Source organism: Pelodiscus sinensis, chromosome 8 (assembly GCF_049634645.1).
Source record: "Pelodiscus sinensis isolate JC-2024 chromosome 8, ASM4963464v1, whole genome shotgun sequence".
Classification (NCBI taxonomy): Eukaryota; Metazoa; Chordata; order Testudines; family Trionychidae; genus Pelodiscus; species Pelodiscus sinensis.
The window spans coordinates 32,981,378-33,007,388 of NC_134718.1; the positions used below are offsets into that span (position 1 = coordinate 32,981,378).

Below are 26,011 nucleotides of genomic sequence, written 5' to 3' on the forward strand. Positions count from 1 at the left end.
GACAAACCACGGGTGTTGCCAGACCAGAAAGTGCTAAACTAGAGAGGTTCAACCTGTAGTGGCAAATCCTCATAATGATTTATAGTAAGCCTTACAATTAAGGCTTAGGTTGTACATCTTTAAAAAGTTAACCTCCCAGAAAATTTACCTGCTCAAACTCCTCCATGTCCACTTCACCATCACCATTCAAATCAAACATCTTGAAGGCAATTTCAAAATTCCTCTGGGGAGCTACATAGGAAGAAACATAATTAAAATGAAACATATTTACCAGTCAACAATATTCACTTGAATTAAAGAAAGCAGCAGAAATTAGATTAGAAAGGAAGATCTGCTGCCTGCTGATCAAAATTGCATTATTGTATCCAATAGCAGCTTTGCTTAATTCTTGTAATATACATCTATCAGAAACGTATGTATTTTTACACTTTATTCCAGGAAGATTTTTCATTCATTCAATATTTTCTGAATATTTTCCCATATGTGAAGAGAGGCACCTAATCTTAGCCTCCACCGCTCCTGAAAAAGAGGTTTTTTAAAATTTGAGTTAATTAAACCCTTTTCCTCTAAACTGAGGGGTGAGAAAGCTCACTCCAGTTCTCAAAACAGTACTCCAGCAACAATGAAGATGTCAAATCTGAGATTCCTAACAGAAAAACGAGTAGAAATAAATTTGGAGTGGATGTTCAGGCCATCTTTATACGTCAGAGGTTGAATTATTTTGTCTCAGCAGATCACCTTTAGCACTTCTGTGGAATGGCAAATGTGTCTGGTAGACATAGAATGGAACTGGAAGACTGTCAATCTAAGCTCTAATACATACTCTGCCTTTCTTTCACTATGCAACTTTAAGCAAGTCACTTAAGAGGAGGTTACTCACCTCCTGTAACTGACGATCTTTGAGATGAGCATCCCTGGAGGTGCTCCACATCAGGTGGAGAGTGTTCCAGTGCTTCTGGACGGAGTTTTGCTAGCAGTGCCTCAGCAGGGGCTGTCCATACGCGGAGTGCGATGTGCGCGAACTCCCTGACTAGCTATGCGCAGGAGCGGCCCCCGCCTCCTTTCAGTTCCTTCTCTATCCGGAACCCGGTGGAGGAGTGTGATTGACATGATTGTTTTTATATATATAAATTTTGTTAAGGTTTCTGAAGTAGAAGGAAGGAAGAGAGGGTAGTGGAGCACCCCCAGGGATGCTCATCTCGAAGAACATCAGTTACAGGAGGTGGAGGTTCCATGGTTCTTGTGGAGGTTACATCAGGGTATAAGAGCTGGCAGGCCCTTCAAAAACCATTTCGTCATGGGCTGTGCAAAGTGGTGTCATCCAGTGGTACATGGAATGTTGTTATAGCTGCTAGGTGCACTGACTGAGGCCAATGAGAAATTACACTGCTTCAGGGGCAGTAAGTAATCCAATATTATGAGAAATGGGGCTGTTAGCGGTATATTGCGCTCGCAGGCCCAGTGTGTAAATTGTGTCCATTTACGGATATATGTTTTTCTTGTTGCAGGAGCTCTGCTGTGCAGAAGAACTTTCTTGTTGGGAGCACTGGAGCTCTATGCCAGTGAACCACTGAGGTGCCATGCTTTTAGATGAAGCATCAAGAGTTGAGGATGAGGCATGCTGATTTGCAGGTGATAGAGAATGTAAGGTACTTGTGGTAATGTGATTGGATGGCTCTGTGTCATCCGGAGTAACAGAGGGAACCAAGGCTGTTGTGGCCAGCACGGAGCTATGATGATGATCTTCGCTTTGTCCCTCCTTATCTTTATGATGACCCTGTTCAGAAGGGGAAATGGAGGGAATGCGTATAGTAGGGGTGCATTCCATGAGAAAGTCAGAGCGTCTCCTAGGGAGTGTTTGCCCATGCCAGTTCTGGAACAATACATCGTGCATTTTCTCTTGCATCTGGTGACAAACAGATCTATGCAAGGGTGGCCCCACTGGCTGAAGATTTCTTGCAGGATTATATGATCCATCTCCCATTTGTGCTTCTGGGGGAGGGCCCTACTTAGGGCATCTGCTGTTGTACTGAGAGCCCCAGGAATATGGCATGCGGATAACTGGATATTGCGTGCTATTACCCAGTTCCAAGGACTATGACTTCTCTGCACAGTGGCTGTGACCGTGCGCCACCTTGTCGGTTTACATAAAACATGCATGCCGTGTTGTCCGTGAAGACACAGACATGTATCCCTTTCACCTGAGGGAGTAACTTTTGACACACTAGGTGGATGGCTCTGAGTTCTAAGATATTTATGTGCAGAGCACATTCCGCGGGTGACCACAGTCCTTGAACTGTTCTCCCTTCTATGTGAGCGCCCCAACCTGTGAGCGAGGCATCTGTGTTGATGACCACTGTGGGCTCCGTGGAATGGAAGGGCGTGCCTATAATTAGATTGGACACCTCTGTCCCACCGTTTTAATTATGCTTTGACTGATGGGAGGCATAGTTAGCCTCTTAATGAATGAATGTTCAGTTTGTGCTGCGTTAGGAGCTAGCTTTAGAGACAGCTCATAAATAGCCTCGCATTGGGTACCACAGGGTTGCAGGAAGCCATATGGCCTAAAAGTCGAAGGCAGTCAAGTGCGCTGACTGTAGGCATATCCTGTAGGGATAATGCCAGGTGCCTGATGTGACTAGCTCAGGAGGGAGGGAGGCAGGCTTTGGCCGTGACAGAGTTGAGGTATGCCCCAATAAATTGGATGGTCTGCGAGGGAGTAAGCATCCATTTGGGGTGGTTCACTAGGAGCCCTAAAGAGTCTAGCACCATGCGAGTATGCCGGTGGCACTCCTGTCTGGACCTTGCTTTTACTAGGCAGTTGTCCAGGTAGGGATATATAGTAATCCCTTGTCTTCTTAGGTGGGCAGTGACTGCCACTAGTATCTTGGAAAAAACTCGGAGCTGTAGAGAGTCCGAAGGGCAGGACCGTGTACAGAAAATGGTGTGAACCTAAAGTAAAACGGAGAAAACCTCTATGAGATGGTCTGATAGAAACATGAAGATAGGCATCTTGTAAATTGAGAGAGGAAAACCAATCACCCGCCTCCAGAGCTGGAATGATTGTATTTAGTGTAACCATCTTAAACCTCTGTTTCTTTATAAAGCTATTTAGGTATCTGAGGTCAAGGATAGGTCTCCACCTGCCAGACTTCTTTTCAATTAGAAAATAGTGGGAATAGAACCCTGTTCTGTGGAACTGGGACGGGACAGGTTCTATGGCTCCTATGTGTAGTATGTCATCTATCTCTTGTCATAAGATGATCTCATGAGATGGGTCCCTAAAAAGGGACGGGGTTGGAAGGTAGGAGGGGAGAAGAGAAAGAAAGGGGATGGTGTATCCCAGGGAGATAATTTGAAGTATCCATTTATCCGAGGTAATTAATACCCATTGATGAAGGAAGTGAAGTAAAACGAAACTGAAAGATTGTAAGGGTTCTGATTTTCTGGAGATGGCAATCTGGTTTTCGATCGCTCGACTATATTTTCAAATTTTCTTAATGGATTGCCCCTGGCGGTTGGGGGTGTTAGTTTGAGACCACTGCCTCTGCTGTCTGTTTCGACCCCGCTATTGGTAAGAGGGGGTGCTCTTGTCTGTGGTACTGGAAGGAGGACTATTGGTACCTTGGCCTGTGCTATGGCTGATACCTATATTGTCTGGATCTCGTTGTAGGGGCCTGAATACCCAAGGATCCAAGGATGGCCCTGGAGTCTTTCATGGATTGAAGAAGCTCATTGGTGTTTGAGGAGAAGAGATTGTCCCCCTCAAAGGGCAGATTTTCTACAGCCATCTGAAGCTGTCTCGGGAAGGCCGAGGAGTTGTACCAAGAGGCCCACCGCATAGTAACAGCTGTAGCCATGGCTCTAGTGGCCGTGTCTGCTGCATTGAGTGCTGCCTGGAGCGCTGTCCACTAAATTGCCTGGCCCTCAGAGACAACGCCCTTAAAGTGCCCTTTTTTGCTATCTGGCAGATCTTCAATAAACGAGTTCATGTTTATGTATCTGTTGTAGTCGTATTTAGTGAGACAGGCTGAATAGTTTGCCACTCTCAGTTAGTGTGGCAGATGCATACACTCTTTTGCCAAAGGCATATAGCCTTTTGTTCTCCATATCAGATAGGGTTGAGCAATTTTGTCGCTTGTTTCTCTGTTGTGCAGCATCTACCAACAGAGAGATAGGGCGGGATGTGTGAAGAGAACTCAGACCCTCTGCGTGGCACAAAATACTTCCAGTCTGCCTTTCTACTAGTAGGGGGAAATCAAGGCTGGTGTTTGCGATAAAGTCTTCGTGGGGAGCGTCTTGTACCTCCTCCACAGGCATGATCAGATCTTGAGCTACGCGTTTAAATAAATCTTGAAAAGATGAGACGTCCTCTGAAATATTACCAGCGAGAGGTAGCATCGCTTCTCCTATCTCTGCTGGTGATGACATGTGAGCCAAAGAATCCATGGCTGATCTGCGGGAGTGTTGGCTGTCATTATCACTCCTTGTGTCTCTGTGAGGAGATACAGAGAAGCCTCTCTCGTGCTTCACTATGTGTTTCGTTTTACACAATCTCTTTTTGTGCTGATGTGGATGATGGTTCCACATTTGCCACTGTGGGTGGTATGCCACCAGTGGGACCATCCACAGATAGGGAGCCCATAAGGCCATCTGCACTCTGAGAGGGTCTGCTTGCATGTAACCGTGTGCCCCTTTGAGATTGAGAGGAGGGCTCAAGTGAGAACACTTCACATTCATCCTCCTCTTCGTGTGAGAGGGAGGATTGTGGATCTGAGTCATCAGAGTAGGGACTGAATATATCTATCTTCGCTCAGTATAGGAGAGTGAAGGGTTGAATCAATGCGCAAATCTTTATTCTCCCTGTAAGTGACCAGGGGAGTTTGTGATGTGGAGGGCTGTGCTAACTGAGAGGAGCCCGTATTTACCTCAGAGGTGAGAGGGAGAGCTGTAGCCCCTAACTGTTGAGAAAAGGAGGCAGCGTTCAGAGAATGCTCTGCCCCTTCTCTGGGTGCCATCGTGAGAGGCTGAAGTACCGGTGTAGTTGTCATTGGAGTCAACGTTGTCGGGTTTGCTGAGGCTGACACAGAGTGGCACTTCACCTCTGTCAGTGCAGCATTTGAAGCGCTTTCAGGCTTACTATGGGTAGTCGAATGTGCTCAGACAGCTCTTGACTGAGTAGTCCAACTTTTTTCCCCTCAGCCAGGGATGGTAGAAAGGAATGGAAAGGAGGCGGGGGGCCGCGGCTGCGCATAGCTAGTCAGGGAGTTCGCATGCATCATGTGCTGCGCATTCACAGCCCCCTGTGAGGCACTGCTAGCAAAACTCCATCCAGAGGCGCTGGGACGCTCCACACCTCACTCAAAGGAGAACCATCAGTTACCCCCATCTATAAAATGGAGATGCAACTTCGTTTGAAATCTTTGGGAAAGATATTAACATTGTGTAAATTATAGTTTTTAATTTCCCTCATTATGGGTTGGTCATTTTGACTTGTGCAATCATCTCAAATGCAAGAGAGTATTCTACAATCCTCCATCTGTGCTTTCTGTCTAAATGCAACAAACAACAGGAAAATTAGCAAATTAAATATTTTAATTTCTGACAAAATTATGTCATTTAAAGTTTTCCTTTCTGTAATTTGGAACCACTAATCTAGCATTGCAAATTGGAAGTGTGCTCCACAATTCTTAGAATTAAGGTACAATCAAGTCTCTAGTGAGTGTCTTGAGTTGCTAATGTCAAATATACAACCGTAATATGTAATTTCATTGTGCACGTAGAGTGCTAAGCATATTCCAGTGGAGTGATCAGCATTTAGGAGGACATTTCAAATGGTCTTTTAAAGCACAGGGGTTTTTTTACAAATTTATTTTCAAAGCATTCACTTTCCCATTGTAGTTCCAATCTGCTTTTAACATGTGTTGCCTGATTCAGTTACTTCCCTTATGTTTTCTTCAGCAACAGACAACTTGACCTTATTTTTCCTCCAGGTAACATTTTCCATACATTATTATTGTAGCATCATCATATTAGGTACTTTCCAACCATATGTGAAGAGACAGTTCCTGCTCCAAAGAGTTTATCACCCTACAGAGTAAACAAGCTATCTTCAGTGGCCCTCCAATTATGACCTTTAGTATTTAAAGTATAATGTACTGACAGTTTTGGGGATAGAGGTGTTCAAACACAGCAATATCTGCCTTGATTCACATCACCAAAAAATCCCACTATGAAGCCTCAGTCTTAATGCGGACAGGTCACCCAATAATGTGCATACTTCAGTTTTCAGACCCATTACATCCTCGAACCCTAAGTCTCAGCAACAGAATTTTTGTACTTATTGGATTATGCTATTTATTTACTGTAAGTGTTCCTTAGTCCCCTATGACAAAAATGTTTGCTAATTAGGGCTGTTCATTAATTTTAAAAAAATTACAGTTAATATAATATCAATTGAAATGTATTAAATATTTTGGATATATTCCTACATTTTCAAATATATTGATTTTAATAACACCAAGTACAAAGTGTAGTTCTCACATTTTTATTACAAATATTTGTACCTAAAAATGATAAGCAAAAGAAATAGTATTTTTTAATTCACCTCATACAAGTACCATAGTGTGTTCTCTTCATCATGAAAATTCAACTTACAAATGGGATTTAACTACATTCAGAAAAAAACAGTGTAGAACTTTACAGCCAAAATGTATTAGTCTTACTTCTTGTTCAGCCAATCGCTCAGTCAAATGGTTGTAGCTGGCGCTACAAGATATTTACACATCAGGTGCCCTAAAGATGCATATATTTTTTTCATGCTTCAAACACCTTTCCAGAAAAAATGGGGAAGGAGTTATAGATATTTTTGTACACTACTACATTAATAAGTCACATTTTCATGATAAAGGGATTGCACTATAGTAGGTGAACTGAAAAACACTATTTCTTTTATTTGTTACAGTGCAAGTATTTATAATGAAAAGGAAATAAATAAAATAAAAATGAGCACTGTACACTTTTAATTCTGCACTGTGATTGAAATTATTTTATTTGAAATGTAGAAAACATCAAAAAATATTTAAATAAATGGTATTCTGTTTAGCGGTTCAATTCATCATGATTAATTTTTTTAATTGCTTGACTGACCTATTACTAATATATTCATTTCAATGAAAAAAGGGAAAGTAAAAGTAGATCAGACACACCCACAGCAATAACACTGAGCTGCCATTCAAAAAGAACTCCAGACATGATCTTATTTGGTTTGCAGGGTCTGGATGTTTCTCTCACAGCCTAAAGAAAGGGAGTGTGATGCTCAGTGTTATACAGAAATCCCTTTTGTCCAATTTCTAAGTGAATGTGATCTTAACAAAGACAGGAACACCACTGTACCCTGCAAAGTAATTCATAGTTTTGAATGGGGAGTGAAAAAACTATTGAGAATCTTCCTAGGATATGTAGGACATCAACCAGGCATAAAAGTTGATGCGTGTTTTACCATTACTAGATTGTGTATGTTACCTTGAGCTAATTGTACTACAGCTTGAATTCAAAGCCAGAAGAGTTTTACAATGCCTTTCACTCCTAGTTTAATAATAGCTGCTGTGCTTTACTGCTGACAAATTCAGTAGGCCCAATGAAGAGACTGTGTTAAGACAGTTTTCTAAGTAACATTTAAGTAGATGCACAACACCAATAAACTTGACTTCAAAGATACCCTGTCATAAGGCTACTTGGTGTACACAACATATAATTCTGCAGTTTTAAGTTTCTGTATTCCCAGTTACTCTATTTTAAATTCTACCATTTATTTTTGCTCCGAATGACAAGTGTCAAAACACCAGGTACATAATATTTCCAGAAACTCAAGAAGTGTTTCTCATAACCATGACTGGACTAAAGTACATTGTGTCTGCAGTGAATGGCTCTACTGGCTGGGCTTCTTGGCTAGTCTCAAGCCTTGGGTTATGGGGTGGACACTACCCACTCTATCATCCATATTTCTTGATTTATCTGGAGTGAATTTATGATTCAGGCAATAAGCTACTTCACAACCTCTGTTAGAATGGGATTCTGGTTTTAAAAATTTTAAAATTATTTCCTTGCATCCTTCCAATTCTTCCCTTGCTTTCTTGAAGGGCACAGTATTAACTACCATCTCAGCCACTTTGCAAAGTTTAAATATTCAGTTTTATCTCTTAGGCTACGTCTACACTGCAACACTATTTCGGGATACCAGAGTATCCCAAAATAGCTATTCTGCGACTTAAAAGCAAGCCTGAACAGTGATACCTGTGCTAAGCCATTAGACATCTGTCACCCAATCTGATGCATTGCCGTTTATCACTTGTCATTGCCTGAAGTTCTTAAGCCATCTTTGCTCCATGAAACAGTGTAAATGCCAAAGCAGTTTTAATGAATTTTGAGAAGACTTTCTTGAGATAAATTGTTCATTAAAATCCACACTCATATTTACTACATTCACTTTTCCATTAATTTGGAAATTATTGTAAAGAGAAGACACAATTTTCTGTCAAAATTGTGCAAACAAATAAATCCCTATATAAAATCTAAAAAAACTACCTTTAACACTACTAAATATGAGATAACTATATTGGCCAACCTGATCACAGAGCAGCTGTAATGACTTCATAAAAGAAACAACCAGTACTCAAATCCATCATTACAAAGTCATAAAAGGATGTTCAGCCAATTAGATGGACTGATTAAGCACATTCATTCCAACCATGTCATACTGAACAGGAGGTACATTATTCAATGGAACAGTTTCCACAGCACAATTGTTCTTATGGCAATTTACTAATGGCAATTTACTAATAGCAGGAGCATATATAACAAAAAGAATACACAAGTATTAGTTCAAGTCATTTTTTCATATTTTATCTTTTTTTGAGATATCTTAATTGAACTATTCTTCTCCACTCCCCCAACATCTCCCTCCCCCCAACACCTGTTGCAACATACTGACGTAATCTCTCATTCCCAGTTTTAATGGTCATGAAACTGAAGGTCTAAAGAGCATCAGTTCCGGTCAAGCATATGCTGGACATGGTAAGCAAAGCCTCCGTCATGCAACTAACAAGCCTGCACCTTTGACCTAAAATATCCACTGCTGTTCTGGTCCAATCCCTTTATTGAGCAGTATTCAGTCAATTTTCTGTACTCAAAAATGTGAGGGAGAGTTATTTTAACTTAACACATTTGTACAGGGATTTCCAGAGATGAAGATATGAACCACAGAATAATAAAATATCCATAGGCCAAAAATCTGTTCCAAATAATTGGTGATTTATAAGTTTTTATATTACTCAATTTAAATGATAAACAATTATACAAGAGGTGGAAAAAAATTAAATAAATACAGTAGAAAAAAAGTTAAAATAGTAACTGAATATCCACCATTACCAGATACCACCATGTTAAACATTAAATCAGAAATGAGAGAAAACCACCAGAAAGAAGGGAATTTTACTTTTTTTTTTAAAGGGTTCTTTGCCCCTTTTATTTTAATTAAGCACAAACTGGTAGAAGCTATATTTAAGCAAGCCACCCTTTTAACACTTTTCCTGTGTTGTGCCTGTCTTTTCCGTATTTGTGAAGCAGGCATTATTTACTAAAGTTTACAAATTTGTTTCAAGTGCTTTTGAATATGGAATTCTTGTCAATTCCAATATGCTTGCTTTTCACAAATATGGAACACACACACACTATACAGGAAAAGCGTTACCTGCTTAAGACACATGTCTGTAATTCAACAAATGACTGATGCCAAAGTGTTGACTATAGTCTGAATAATGTCCCTTTCATAATATTATCTGTCAAAATTATAACAAAATAAAAAGCAGATTCTGCCAAGACTACTTATAATAAGGCTGAAGTGTATACTTGACGTGTCTGATGTATACTGGCAGGGGAAAAAAGCAAGATGAACGGGTGCTACACGTTATTGGTATGAACAATGTAATTTAATAAACAATTACAAAAGAAATGTCTGCAAAGCTAAACTCTAACCAAAACATTAATGAGGAATCAGACTTCTCAAGAGTACATGGAATATATTATAAGCATTAGAACATTTAGTAGAAAGTTGTCCTGAAGAAGGATTAGTTCAAGAAGAGAAGTATACAAGAGTTAAAATTTCTCTCTATAAATACAAATATGGGGGGCAGGCCATAACACAGGATTCTACAGCTTAAAGCTAAGAAATTCACTGGTTTGAATAGAATTAGCTGTATATGTTCAAGACAGAGATGTGTTAACACTACACAATAGATATTCATTTTCAATGAACACTCCTGCCAGTGAGGTGACATGTTGGTAAACAGGGTGCTAACTCTTGCCAAGGCTGTAGATGTCAGCTAAGCACTGACGTATTCAGATCTGGAAACTGGACCAACTCATCTGTATGTTAATATTATTCAAGTGAAGTGTTAGCCTGGTAAAGATGCCTTTAATGTTTAGACTCTATAAAATGTTTTAAAGTTGATGTATGCATCTATCTTATTTGTAATATCTATATCCCATGCTCTAAGGTAATATTTAAGTTTTGCTTTATAATTTCAAAAAATGCTTGTTCTGATTTTGTGCATCTAGGCAGGAAAAGTGGGGCCCTCACCCATCACGAACAACTATCCAGGATAAAAACTATGTTAACTGCATGATCCACCTATAAAGAAGTTAAATGCAGAAGCCCTTGTCTTATTGATTTATATTCTGCAGGAAGGGCATATAAAGATACAAGAAAAAAAGTCACAGAATCATAAAAGTTTAGGGTTGGAAGAGACCTCAGAAGGTCATCTAGTCCAACTCCCTGCTAAAAGCAGGACCAACTGCAACTAAATCATTGCAGCCAGGGATTTTATCATCCCGGTTTAGCTCAGCTTTAACTTGTAAATAACTCATTTCTTTTTCCTAGTTTATAAATCCTTATGAGGACAGGCTGAGTAAACAGGGCTTATTTAGTCTGTAAAAAAGAACAATATAGGGGGATTTGATAGCAGCTTTCAGCTAGCTAAAGGGGAGAGGAGTTCCAAAGAGGATGGAGTTAGGCTGTTCTCAGTGGTGACAGATGACAGAAGAAGCAAAGGTTTCAAGCTGCAGTGGGGGAAGTCTAGCTGAGGGCAATTAAGGAGGGCCCAGCTGGGGCTTATAAAAGCAGCTCCTGTGAGGAGGAGAGGGTTCTGCCTCTCTGCTGCCACAGGGCTGCAGGATTTGGGCCCAGAGAACCCAGACTACACAGCCTGAGGCCCAGTACTGCATAGAGGTAGTCATGAAGGGCGGGGGTTTGCACAGAGGCAGCTCCCTAAAAGTCTGGGCTGCAGGGAGGCAGCTGCGGTAGGCTGGGGGCGCTCGAGCCAGGGAAGCCCTAGGCCAGAAGGCACAAAGGCAGAGGTGCAGGAGGGAATCGGGCAGGCCGAGGAACTGGGTGTTCCAGGAAGGAGCTGAGTGCTCCTGGGAAGAGCTAGGGGTCCCTGGGAGTAGGAAGGACCCTGGGAGTACCGGAAGAACAGTGACTCTCCCCTGGAAGGGGGCGTGGACGAACAACGGAGTGGTCACTGCCAGAGGGCAGTGACCTGAAGAGAACACCGCACCCAAAGCGTCAGCGTCGGGTGACTTCCCCACAAGCCACTCTGAGGGAATCATCCAGGCAAAAAAAAGAGAGAAGCCATGTGAAAAGTGAGTGAACCCCCTACAGTACATTTCACAAGAACCCTGAAATAAAATCACAGTCCCAATATGCAGAGTTGAAATACTTTGAAAAACATGCCACAAACTTGTATTTCCATCAGTCCCAAGGTATAGAGAGACTTCTGAGACACAATGTCTGTGGGAGGCATGAATACTGATCTAGAGGAGAAAGGCTGTAGTTGTAGAGCACCCAAGAGGAAGGAAAGTTTGTGCAAATCTACTCCATCCCCCATCTTCTAAAACTCCATATCCCAGACCTTTTCTCCATTGATGTGTCTAAACACCCCATGAAAGTCAATGACAACACTCAGAGCTCTACAGACTTCCAAGAGCACATAAAGAGGTCATACAAATCCAAGTTGTCCTGTGAGCTGACAAAAAAAAGGAGGGGCATAAAGTCAGCAGAAGAAGATGGGAAGGGACTGTGGTTGTGGTCCCTAGCTACCAGATTTCGGGGGGGGGAGAGATGGACGATTGACACTTCAAATAGCATTTTTGAAGAAAGATAACAACAGGGATCTTCTTTGGCCTAATACCCATCCTCTCTTATAATCTGCAGATTTACGACTAGTTAGTCTGGGAGAAGGGATCATATGGACTCTGTAGCTTTTCCTAGTGGCTAAACGTCCATTAGCAGATAACTGACTGCACCCTTGTTAGGCTGTTAAGAGGAAAACATTGGCCATGAATGAAGTTGTCCTGACCCAGCATTATATGCTAGAGTCCCTATTGCAAAGTATGTGTACACACATGCACATAGACACTGTAAATACTTTGCAGTTTTATGGTTTAAAAATAAGTATGGAAATTAGTAGTGGAGTAAAAATAAGCATGGTCATTCCCTAGCATGCCACCACTATCTGTTAAGCCAAATGGTACATAAAGCAGGATATTCATGAGTAACTGTTGTATGCTTTGGGTAGGAACTGTACCTATTTCAGAAGTGCAATTGTATAGACAGTGTTACTACCATTATGAAATGGGATAAATAAAATTGGTCTGCACAGGTTAGATTTCATTTAAAACTAGATTTCTAAAGCCATTTAATATTATTCTACATTGCTAGCATGCACCAGCACCTCATTTGTGTATAGCAATTGTGCAAAAACAAGGTTCCTAGGTTCAAAGAGGCAAGTGTCTAGTAGGAAGACAAGAAAACAGTGATTCAGAACATTTTGGAGATAAGCAAAGCCAACACTCAGTCCTATTATGGATTAGACACACAGGGTTCTGTTTATTCCCTGCCCCAATGTGCCCATTTATTAGCGAGAGGTACCAAAACTGTGTATGTCCTTCATATGTTAAGCATGAGACATGTGCTGCATGCTTTTCCCTGCACTTATGTCAAACGGTGGCGTGGAGTAGAATGATAAGTTTTTAAATGATTTCTTTTCCATCAAGGAAGATTTCAAAAAAGTTTCAGTGAAAAAGGAGATTTAGTTGCTGCTTTACGTTTCCATTCTGTTTGCAAGTTAGTGAGCTAGGGAAATAGTGTGATTTTAATTACAATTACTTACACATTTTGACTCTAATGCCAGTTAATGTCAAACTTACCTCCTCAGATCTGAAAATGGACAATTTGATAATGTCTAGGATCAAAGTATAACTCTTATCTTTCAGTAATGTCACATCAGTTACAGGATAAACCTTCAAGGACTGCGGGAAACAAAAACTCTTTAAGTGCTCACCCAACTGCCCAAAAGTCCAGAAATAATGCTGTGTAAATTACAACTCTAAAAGCCTGGAATCCCCAGGGATACTTGATAGAGGATGTCATTTTAACCACTTCACAATTCTAGACTTTTTAAATCTCTGACCCTGTCCTTCTCTTTCCTTATGTGCTGTGATACAGCAAGAAACCTGCCTGTGCCTGGCAAATATTAGAATCAGCATTGTGCCCCTGCAATTCACATGATAATGGACTCAATCGTGATGCAAGTTGGTTGTGACACTACCAATTTAACCACCATTGAAGGTGCTAACAGCTCTCTGTAATATCCTTCCTGACATGGGAATCTATCTATTGACTTTGATTATTATCTGCTTCGGTTTAAGTACCCATTCTCCAGACACTTACTGATGCTCTGTCTCCCATTCCACTCCCTTTTTCTTCCCTCCCCTATTTATTTCAAGTGTACACATCCCAAACTCATAACCCAGTCATCTGAAGAAGTGGGCTGTGCCCATGAAAGCTCATGATACCAACAACATGTTTTGTTAGTCTATAAAGTGCTACCAGACCATTTGTTATTTTGCTCTGACACAGAAGATGGACACATCACAGTGACACTGTGCTATAAACATAAGTGCTTATTTCAATGGAACATATGGATCAGAAGCTCCACAAACTACATGCTTTCTTCATTATATGAATGCCAACATATTCAGTCCAGAACAAAAAGAAGGGACAGTCTCAGACCCATGGGGCTTAGAGGCAGGTAGCATAGTTCAAATATGTCGCACATTTTTATAGATATTTATATGACAGGTACATTGAAAGTAAAACTTTCAAATGCTGCAAGATTATTTTAAAAAGGGAAATATAGTTAGCATAGTTAAGGTTAAGATTTTTGTCATGGTTATTAGTAAAGTCAGGGGCAGGCATGAGCTTCCACGAGTATTTGTTTATTGCCAGGACCTGTCCCTGATTTTTAAGAAAGAAAAAAAAAGTGTTTCAAAATGGAGCAGGGGGTTGAGAGCTTGAGCCCTGCTTTGTGGGGAGCACCTGCTGCAGATGTGACTGACAACTCTGAAGTCCCCCTGCCCTGGCTTGGAGCTCTGGACTCTCCTGCCAGGCACGGTGGCTGGGAGTGGTGGGGTTCCCTGCTACCTATGGCAACTGGTAGCTGTGGGTCTCCACCACTGCCCACAGCAACTGGGAATTCTGGATCTGGCAAATGCCCCCACTATCTGCAGCGATTAGAAGCTATTGGGGGGGATGGGCTCATAGCTTCAGATTACCAACTGCCCACTGTGTCTGGGAGTGCCGTGAACCCCCACAGCTCCATTGCAGCTAAGATCTGTGGGAGCTCTGATGCCTACTGCAACTGAGGGCTGCAGAGGTCTCCTGTTGTCTGCGCTGGATGAGAGCTGTAGCCCCCCACTTCCCACCTGCAGCCTGAAGCACCATGCAGCTCCAGGGTCCCCACCACCTGACAGATCCAGCCCCCACCCAGGGGCTGCTGAAGCAGAAAATATCATGGAAGGCTCTGGAAGTCATAGATTCTATGATCTCTGTGACAATTTTATCCTTTATTCATGGTTAGTCTGAGAGGATGCTCACTATTTTTTATTACATCTTCACAACTGTTGTTGCTTTAGAGTTCCAAAGCAGCAGTGGGAGAGGTTTGTTAAGTTAAGAGCAGGGAAGAACATTTCAAATATTAGTGTCAGAGCATTCACCAGCATGCTCTGCTATTGGTGTTCAGAGTAAGTGACTGATGATGTAAATCAGGTCTACTTGCAGAACAACTCATTCTGAATTTGAGTTCAGATAAGTGTACAGTGCTAAAATGTATTTTAGACTGGGTTCCAGAACTCAATAGTCAATAATTTATTTTCTACACTGAAAAACCTAATCAATTCTAAGTTAGGTGAGTCCAAGACGCACCATAGCAAGACTTTTGTCAAATTCTAGCTGAGATCACAAATGAAGATACACGAGATCTTTTCACTTTATTAACCTCAAGTGCTCAAATCCTGAGAAACACCATAGCTTGGCATTTTTTTCTCTAGAAAGGACAGATTTAGAACTGGAGCAAAAAAGGCAATGCAAGTCTAACTAGTACATTGGCCACAGTACAGAGGCTGGAAGCTACTCTAGCACTTGAATGCACCCTGGCTGCCTCTAACCAAAACTATTAATCCTTTTCAGGAACAGTAAATTCAGGAAAAAAAAAAATCGCTCATGGAAACACTACCTTTGTTTAAAGTGTCCAATCCTTTTTCAGTGGCTTTAAGCTCAGCATACACTAGCATGTCAACTTGCCCCATTTTATATTGCTCTCACATGACAATTAGTTTTCTGTTGATAGGTGTTAAGCTGTCCTCAATATTGATTTCCCCCTCCAATATTTCCAAAATATCAGTTGTCAAAAAGCAAAATTCTCTTAGCTCTTAGAGATAAAATCTCTATCACCTGAGATTTTAAAGAGGTAAAATTAAAATACATCTAATTCTCCTTGTACCTCTGTACTGAAATCCAAGTTTTATTGCTAAAAGAAAGATTAAAATTCTTCTATTTTGGGAAAAGCTGACGCAACAAAAATGGTGCAGTGTCCTCAAAGCCATTTGATGTAACTGCCTTTGAATAGGAGACTGAATTTCTGATGCATTTAAAAGTTACTTTATTACCTTTTAAAATATATTTTCACAGAAGCACAGAGCAAACTGAGAAAAGACAGTGCTAGAGCGATAAATTACTTGCAAATAAAATATGGTGACAGACTTAATCTCCTATGCAGTATGCAAACAGCTATCTCTGCTGGTAATATGCAAATTAATTGCAGTTCAACAAAAGCTAACTCTCATGTGCTGCATCAATACAGATGGAATACCTAAATCCATTTACTGTGGCTTATTAGCCATATTTTTCATAACTAGAATTCAGGGACTGTGAAGAATACTCACTAGGAAAGGAACAAAGGTCAATATAAAAAGTTAGAGAGTAGGGTCTGAATAGTTAGGATGGGGACTGGGTGAGGTTTCAATGCAAGAGGGGTCAAGCTGCCAGACCGAAGATGTCAATAACAGCACAACGTACCTTAATTTTCTTCTATTTCAAATCAATTAGTTTTTGAAGATTCTCACAAATAGTCAGTACTGAGCTGAGCAAAGTGTTCAGAAGCTGGCTGACTAACCCCCAAAAAGCTATGTCTACACTACAGGGTTTTTCCACAAAAACCCCATGGAGCGTCCACTCCTCAAGTGTGTTCTTACCATAAATGAGATTTTTGTTTGGTTATTTTAAAAATTATATTCCATATTTTTGTTCTATTGTGTTTGCTTGATTAGAGAGCTTGTCAAGAACTAATTAGGTTACTCAGTTACAGAGATATAAAAGAAAGAAAGTGACATAACACTGAGTTTTTGAACTTGCCATGGGGTACCTTATACATTTGAAAGATTTTTTTTAAATAAATGAATTGCTAAAATCTTGGGGGCTGGTAGTAATTGCTGATTCTTTGAGATATTTTTTAAGCTGAATTCACTGAAGACCAAATGGTAAAATACATTCCTCATGTCATCAAAAGCCTCCCTTGAACATGTTTTTGCAAAGTTTCTGTTTTCCTCAGCACAATTTACCAATTCTGCTGCCTGTTACAATGCGACTTGTAAAACTCCCTGTGGCTACTTCCAAAAGACCAAAAGTAAGAGTGAGATGAAACCCTTTCCTTTCCCTCAAAATAATTATCATGAGATCTTCTGGTTTACCTCACGTCTCTTTCTACCATCCCAAACATTGGCATGTTCAATTGCAGCATTTATCATCAAAAGAAAAGGAATTTAAACCTTAACGCGTTTGCTATTCTGCTGCTTTTCCCCAGGCTATTTTTATTGAAGCTGTCACAGGGAACACCCATGTAACTTCATAAAAGTCTGATCATTAGGGCCCTACCAAATTCAGGATCCATTTGGTCAATGTCATAGTTGTAGGATTTTAAAAATAATATATTTCATGATTTCAGCTATTTAAACGTGAAATGTCACAATGTTGTAATTGTAGGGGTTCTGGCTCAAGAAGGAATTGTAGGGGTGTTCCTACCAAGGTTAATGTAGGGAGGGGGTTGCAGTACTGATGCTCTTACTTCTGTGCTGCTGATGGTGCAATGCTACTTTCAGAACTGAGCAGCTTGAGTGTGATGGCTGCTAGCATTGATATAGAAGTAAGGATGGTGTGACATGGTATTGCTACCTTTACTTCCGTGCTGCTGCATGCAGAGCTGGGCACCCAATCAAGAGTTGCCATTTTGTGGTTCCCCAGCTCTCAAGGCAACACCACAGAAGTAAAGGTGTTATGGCATTGTTAGAGAAAAGAAACTGCTCCCCCCCCCCCCAGTAAAAAAGTTTGGCCAGGCCGCTCTTGTTCTGCAGTACTCCTTGAGAGAAACCGGCCGCACCCTTCCTGCATACCATTGCCTTTAGAAAAAGGAAAGCTGTGAAAAGGGGAAAATAGCCTCAGACTCTCCCACCCATCACGTTGGCGTGAGAACTGCGGGGCTTACCTGGTCGCATGAAACCTGCACAGTTTCGGCCCAACCCCTGGGACACAGACCCCCCACTTGGTGACCATTGGGCCATATATGGTAATATGCAAGCGCGGGAAAGCGATGTGCAGATTTGGGGATAAATACCCGTGGCACAGTTCGCTCTAAGAGGTCTTCGCAACACACGTACCACAGTGCATGTGCCTTCTCGTATACTTCAAAGCGCTGCTGGCCTGATCAACCGACCAGCCACCTCCCCTGACTCTCGGGCGTAACCAAGGCCTTCGCAACCAAACCGATATCTGTGAAATGTTCCATGTGCTGTGTAAGTTGGTATGTATGATTTGATTTTTTTCTTGTTGTATAAGCTTAGTGTTGTAGTTGTTTTTGGGTAGTACATAAGAGTTTGTAGTTATCACTGTTATTTAATTACTGTAGCTGGATATTTTAAGATTAGAGACTATTCCCCTTGCCATTCCCATCCTTATGTCTCTGACATGTTTTACTAGAAGCCATAGAATAAATATAATAAATACTGTAAATCCATTATTAACACGGTCTATTAAAAATCTTAGAATAAATACTATAAATTCACCATTGTCATAAATAAATATTTTTTATTTGATAAAACTGTCCACCTGGTTCTGTCTTTCCCCCATTGGGTATTTATCATCGGACCTGTGATTCTCGCGACAGCATGGCATTGCCACCCTTACTTCTGGACTAATGCAGGCAGGGCACTGCCCTCAGAGATGCGTGCCTGGCCAACAGCCACTGCTCTCCAGCCACCAAAATGTGAAGGCAGCACAGAAGTAAGGGTGTCAATATCTCAATCCCCCTAAAATAACCATGTGACCCTTCTGCCACTTCCTTTTGGGTCAGGACCCCCCATTGAATCTGTATAAAATGGAGTAAAAGCACAAAAGACCAGATTTCATGATATGTGATGCTTTTTTCATTGCTGTGAATTCGGTAAGGCCCTACTAATCATCTACATATCACATCTCTTGCAAAAGATGCACAGAGCATACCTGGTCCTAGGAACTTCTATCCATTTGTAATACTGTATTCAGGGCCAGCTCCAGGCACCAGGGAGCCCCGAGGTGGGAGCCCCGTGCCTGGCTGCTTGTAGCCTAAGCCTGGCCCCGGGGCACTGGGAACTCTGCGTGGGTAACCCTGAGGCAGGGTGATTCCAGGAGGGCAGCGTGAGGCACCCACAGCTGGTAAGGCTGAGCCCTGAGGCCTCTTCTTCGCCTTTGTGAGTGCGCCCCCCCCCCCCGGCAGCCATCCCCCCCCTCCATGCACCCGCCCCACAACTCCCCCTACTCCGGCCCCTCTTGCCCCCTGGCCTGGCCTGTGTGCCCCTACCCCGCAATACCCCTGCCCCCTGCCTCTGCTCAGCAACCCCACCTCCTGGCCCACTGCAACCCTTCTGGGACCCTGTCTCCTCTTCTCCCCCTCCCCCCGCCTCCCATGTGGATCCCAATCTCCTGTCTGGCTCTCTAAACAATCCTCCTTCCCCCTACTCTCTGGGCCCTGATCCCTCTCTCCTCCCGCCGCCCCTCCACACCTGCTCAGGAACCCAGCCACCTTGTGCTGTGTCCTGACAACCTCACACCTGCCTGGGACCCAGGTCATTCTCCCTCTCCCTTTGTTTGAGGAAGGGGAACTCTGGTGTTCCCAGTGCCTATGTCCCCAAGTCCCTTCCTGTCTGGGGCAGGAAAGCTTTATTAAAATTGGAATTGTGATCCCATTTAAATAGGCTTTGTTTTAAATAATATACCTTTAAAATTAAATTAAAAATTGTTATGGACTAAATTGATCATAACCTATTTAAATAACTTATGAATTAAATTTAAAATTTAAATAGAACATGTCTCCTGTCAACATTTAAAGAAATTCCACCAGTTCACTAGTGTAAGTACCCAGAACCACTGTTTACAACAAGACTCCTTGTCCCTTGTGTCTTGTTCTGGACAGCTGAGCTGGGGAGTTGAAACAAAAGTTCTCTTAACCCCTTTGAACTGTTTCATTGTATAGTGAGGCTGATTTTTGTCCATGGACACCAAGAGTTGGACAGCTTATGTGTTGGGGTTGGAGTCTGAGTGATTATAAGGGTTCTAATAATAAAATCCCTTTGCAGAGTGAGGAGTGGGACCGGGACTCCAGCACGAGGCGATGTGAACAGCTGCATGCTTTGGAAGTCTTTAACTGGCTTGCTGTGGATGAACCTGCCCTCCCATTGTCCTCACGTGGGGAGTCCCTGGCACTGTCCTAGGAGATGAAAATGCACCAGGGTTTGGCTCCCTCCGAAGCGCGCGCCCCAACCCTCAGGAAGCCGCACAAGCTACATTTGCACACGCACCCCCAACAAGCTGTGCAAGCTGCATTTGTGCACGGACCCTCCCCGGACAAAAAAAAAAGGGGGGGGAGGCAGCAGCCAAAATTTTTTTTTACTTGGGGCGGCAAAAAACCTAGAGCCAGCCCTAACTGTATTCCAGAGCATCATATGCTATGAGGCAAAGGGGGCAGCTCCTCCCTGAATCACGATTTGTCCCATCCCTGTGACTTGAGTAGCCGATAAATGTACAAGCTCTATCTTCCATTTTTTCCTCCTTCAGGTTTTGCAGGTTATAATATAATCACATACAACATCCTATATGCTGGACACTAATTGGCCACTCACACAACTAGACTATATTTAAAGATACAATTTGTTAACTGTGACAGCTTTTTAAATGTGGAGACCAGAGTTACAATTCTGGCTCAGGCATGAATTGAGCATAATTTTGGTAACTTCATCATAGTCTTCTATTCATCCAAGACTCAAGCCAGGAATGGCAAGAATGATAAAGTCAGGACTGAACTTCAGTAAAAGACAAGTAGATGAAAACAGTATAGAACAGTCCTTTTTCTTCTCAAATCATCATGTATTAGGCAAATTAAGGAGGCAGAGTTTTATTTTGGAGTGTTTATCATTACCTGTCTTGGAAGCCTCAAAATAAATTCTGTCTAATTTCATTAGACAAATAATAATTTTCTTCCTTGCAGTTTTTCTAACAGAACTGAAAATTAACGTAGAATTTCTCTTTGTTTCCCCCTTTTATACAGCAACATTTTCTAAAGTGAGCAGAGCAGTTCTAGAAACAAGGGCTACTTTTTTTTTTCTGATCCATATTTATAAGAGGAAAAGAAAGATTGTCCTGTATTAACTAAGGCTATTGGCTGTATATTTCTTGCCAACAGAAATAATAGAAAGGCTTTCTTTAAGTTTTTGTTATTTAGAATCCAGAGAACATACTTTGAGAAGAATAGAAGCTGTCCTATATTTTGAGTTTGGAGCTAGGCAAATAATAAACTGCAGTTCTTTTTCATATTTGTTTAAATCTTTGGATGATTGATTTCAGCTGTATTTACACTCTTTTGGGGTTCTCTATCCACTAGCTTTCACATGACTGAGTTTACTAGAACAAATGCACCAGCAAAGTGAATTTTTAGCTTGTACATTCTAATACTTATAACAATGAATTGAAAATCATGTTGTGCATGCATTTGCACGTAAACCTGAAAATACAAGAGTTATATTTATCTAGACTAATAAAGTCAATCACAAATAAGGAACTCTGCTACCCTTTTTAATTTTCAACAGCAAGCCAAAAATAATCAATATTAATAAAGTTATGCCAAATAATTTAAAATAATGAATAAATATGAAGAAGTCGCAATTTGCTCATGAACCGTCTACAAAATCTTGGTCTAACTTTGAAAAAAAAAATTCATTAACAATTATTTATTCAGCTCTTAAGTAGTCAATAGAATCTTTTTTAGGAAAAATTATCTAATGTACATGCCACAGCAGAAACATTGTATCACTAGTAAGCATTTAAAACTAGAAAAGGAATTCAGTGATAACAGATTGTTTAAAAAAAAAAAGAGACTATACTTACTGGAAAGAACTGTAGTGAGGAAGATGTAGTCAGAAAAAGAGATGAGCCCACATTCTCCAAGTGTATAAAATATACTGTCTTCATCCGCAAACTTCTCTCGTTCTTGGGATAACTTCTATTTTACAGAACCAACCCACACACCCCAAACAAAGAAAATAAAAGAACCAATTAAACATTTAAACAAAAAGGATTTTTATCATAGCTACCAACAAGATGTTTTTTTAAATGAACACCTCCCTCCTATTACCATTCCAATTCAATGGACCTTTTCCAGACTTCAAATCTATCAGAAGTAGCATGTGTAAGTCCAAGGTGTTTTATGTTTCTAATGCAGCACAAAATGGAACAGGAGAATACATTTAGCATCTTTAGTCTAATAGAGACAAACAACATATGATACGCTTTTTATTTAGTGCTGTATAAATTCTCTAGCAAATAATGGTGCTATACAGTCTAGGGTCTTTACAATAGAATTAAAAATTGCAGCCCTACTGAGTCTCCCCCATCCCCAAGGATTTTATTTTGTTACAATTGCCCTAGTTTAACAGTAGCTTGGAGCAGTTTGGTTTTAATATGTGAACGGATCACAGTTTCCCAAAAACCTAGGTACCTGATAAAATGCTGCTATAACCCAAGCCTTTGCTTGGAAAAGACATCTACTAGAATAAAAATGCCTGCATGAAGGCATGCAACTTTTAAGATGACTGGAAACTTTTTTTTAATTAGAAAAGCATATTACATGTATTTTGTCAGCTAATCTCACTGCTAAACTGAAAGCTATTGAGTGACTGATCCACTGTAGCTTCAAAGACTGAAAAGGATCCATGTAAATGTATTAGAGGTTGGATACTGAATTTCATACTGGTGAACCATTTAGAAAATGCACGCACACATACAGAGAGAAAGAAAATTAATATAACACATTAAGTGCAGTTCAGATTAATCCATATCTAATCATGCAAGCGTAGAAGCAAAAACAATGCAAGCTTAATTTAGCAACAGTATCATGAAACAAAAACAACAAACACCACCACACCAAGGTCCAGCTACACAAGTGCCCCAATCTGTTACCTCTGTCTAGCGAAGATCCCATCATATATAAGATAAAGGAAAGAAAATAGGTTAACCAACAAGATAAGTTTACAAAACATCAACACTAACTGATGTGTTAGACTAGCAAAATCAAGGAAGATTTGCAGCAACTATTAGCTGCAACTATACACTAAGAAGCCACCAAGCATTGACATTTAGTCAAATGTTCACACCTACCATCTAAAGCCATCTCCTTCAGCTATACTTGAAAAGAACTCACCATTCTACTTGACAGCAAATTGGAGATTAGTTTGCCTAATAATTTAGAAGACGGCTTGACAAATATCTGACTTAGAAACCACAAGAGGAAAAAAAAAAGTCATGTTCATCAGCAAATTCATAATTTCAAGTTAAGCTCAGCTCTCCTGATCAATAGCTCTTATTTTGAAGATTTGGAGTTGTTTAAGAATGTGAAGTAAACCCCCATAGATCAGCAGAAGCATTTATCAATACTTCCACTTTGCACAGACATTAGCAATACATAATCACAGTACATTAGGCAGTGTTTTCTTTTCATTAAAGAAATATTTTGCTAACTGCACAAAGTTATGTCAGACTCTACCCAAAAACACTCACACAATGTTTATTATGTTGAAGATAAATAAACAGCCTGTAGTTCTCTCTGAATGCAATGGAAGCTTGAGTTAACAGCTAGTGAAATTTTTTTTTTTTTGCAACCATTTTCTTGCATAATTGTCATGACTGCTGTATCCCTCAATGGTATATCCCATTTGTGTTACTTATTGGCTCTGCCTTTCCATTTGTTTTTTGGCAGAGTTCACTATAAGCTACTGATACCCAGATATATATGGAGTATTTACAGAGAAAGGATTAATAAACACTATATAGTGTCTGAGGTGTAATTGGAAATAGATTTTAATTTTTATGAGTATTATGAATTTACACATTGAAAATGGGCTTTTATTTAATATTAAAGGCTGGAAAAGATCCTTATAAATGTAAAGTTTTTGAAAGGACTAAAAGTACCCCAAACTAATTCCAATCAGCTCTCCACCTATGGTTAAGCTCTGCTGTTCTGCAAGATAGACAAGGTAATATATTTTACAAATTCCCATTTTAATGAAACAGCCATTTGGTGTGAGAAGAAAAGGTAGACCACACTTAGTTAAACTGAGTTTTAAAATGATGAGCCCATCCCAAACAGAAAGAAAGAGTTTAACACTGAGGATAGAAGGCAAACCTCACTATCTGTTGTGAAACAAGATACAGCCGATCAGATATGCCAGAAATAAAACAATCTCCAAGGACTGGCTTTCTTATACTGTTAAGAGGTTAGCCAGGTATTGAAGATACAAGGTTGAAAACTTCACAGGTAATTCTTAGTCAAACTAATAGAGGAATGTGTAAGACAAATAAATGGAACTGTATCCATATATTTGAGTGTCACCTAACAGGAATTTTACTAGGTGTTTTTTGCATTTGTTTGCTCATCATCTGAAAAAAAAAAAAAAAAAGTATCGGCATCTAAAATAAATTGCAATACTAGATGTAAAGTTCCCTCAAGGATTCTGAACACCACAAAATATGAAACAGAATCACAAAGATTGTTTAAAACGCTTCCTGAAATGCTGCAAAGCCTATTGTCATTTAGCGCAAAATCGATAGCCAATTCTCTCTTTACTAAAATATATTTCCTTTTGTCTATAAAGCTTTGACTTCCACCTTTTGTACAGTCTATTTCTTCTGTTTTGTCTCAACACAGCATGAGTTATATTACAGCTGAAAGGAGGAATTAAAACAGAGAAATGACAGAAAGGAAAGCAAAATTAAGCATTAGATTTAAATTCTTTAGGCAATGAGTCTTTACAATTGGCCTGATTAGAATTTGTACAATTTCAGTAAAATATTCACATCATGTGCTTGAATTAAAATGACTAACCAAGCATTTTCAAATAAATTTTAAAAAATAATAATTTTCAATACTTAAAATCCATTCAAAAAACTGAGTAACCAGTGACAATCATACAGCACCGCCTGAAGAACATTTACAATTGAGAATTCATAAGGAGCAATTATCTGGAAAAAAAAAACCATTTTTATCAAGTAGTGAATCACATTAGAGAAGCACACAAACAAGCATACATACACGTAAAAATCAAATATTTTAATTCATTACAAGCAAGTCTGTATATATTCAGTGAAAATGTGTCAAATTCAGTAATTTCTATCAAACAGATTCATACTGTCAATTAATCTTACAAACTTTGCTAAACATTGACCGTGCAGCTGAAAAGTTTGTTTATATTTTAAAAAGGAAGCTCAGGCAATCCATATAATTTCGGCTGTCTAGCAACAGGCAGATCCAGGAATGACAATGTAGTCTAATGGAAGGAAGAAAAAAACAACTATTTACACTGATGTATGTTCTTGCTTTTCAAGGAGTTGTGTGTGTTGCAATAAACACCAGAAAAGCAATTCCATCATTTAGCCAGGAGTTCTGAGTATTCATTTTAGTAGCCTTTCCTCTTAAGACAAACACAGAAAAATATGAAAATTGTTTCCCAACTTTATAAACTGTCAAAATCCTGACAAATATAAGGTCAAGAAAAATGTTTTATTTTTCTTACTCTGAGCTAATGGAATTGGAGGTGGGCAGGGATGTTGATTTATAACTTCCTTTTTTTTTTTTTTTAAATTTTTAGTTCTCAAGTGACACACTTATTGAGGCTGCAACCAAGCAAAAGACTGAAAAGCATTACGCAAGCTTCCGCTCATATTCTTGCAGTGCATCTTGATGTTGACTTGCAACGCTGCTAGACTCTAGAGGGGGACAATTTTCCGTTGCACACATTCGTGTCAGCTAAACCAAATTTGAACTTAGGTTTTATGTTAAACCCAACTTGGTAATTCTCCACTACTCGTTTTCTATAATCTCTGGAGATTGTTTTGGAGGTTTTTTTTAAATTAGAAGCAAAATAATAATAATAATAATTTATCCTTGAAGGCTCTTTTAGGAGAGAAGTCCAGAGTGTTATATAAAAAGGACTTGGTGGTGAACTCACTCATTACTACAGGCAGTCCCCGGGTTACGTG

General features: G+C 40.1%; 1 protein-coding gene across 3 annotated transcripts in view; it reads right to left on the reverse strand.

The window, feature by feature from the left end:
• The window catches only part of MICU1 (mitochondrial calcium uptake 1), a 221,071-nt gene that overhangs the window by 86,170 nt on the left and 108,890 nt on the right, over window positions 1-26,011 (reverse strand). For all 3 annotated transcript variants that reach the window (XM_075935002.1, XM_075935003.1, XM_075935004.1), the window contains 2 exons: window positions 21,866-21,980; window positions 149-231 (listed from right to left, as the gene is read on the reverse strand). In XM_075935002.1, coding sequence (XP_075791117.1) covers window positions 149-231; window positions 21,866-21,980 — 198 coding nt within the window. The remainder of the gene's footprint in view (window positions 1-148; window positions 232-21,865; window positions 21,981-26,011) is intronic.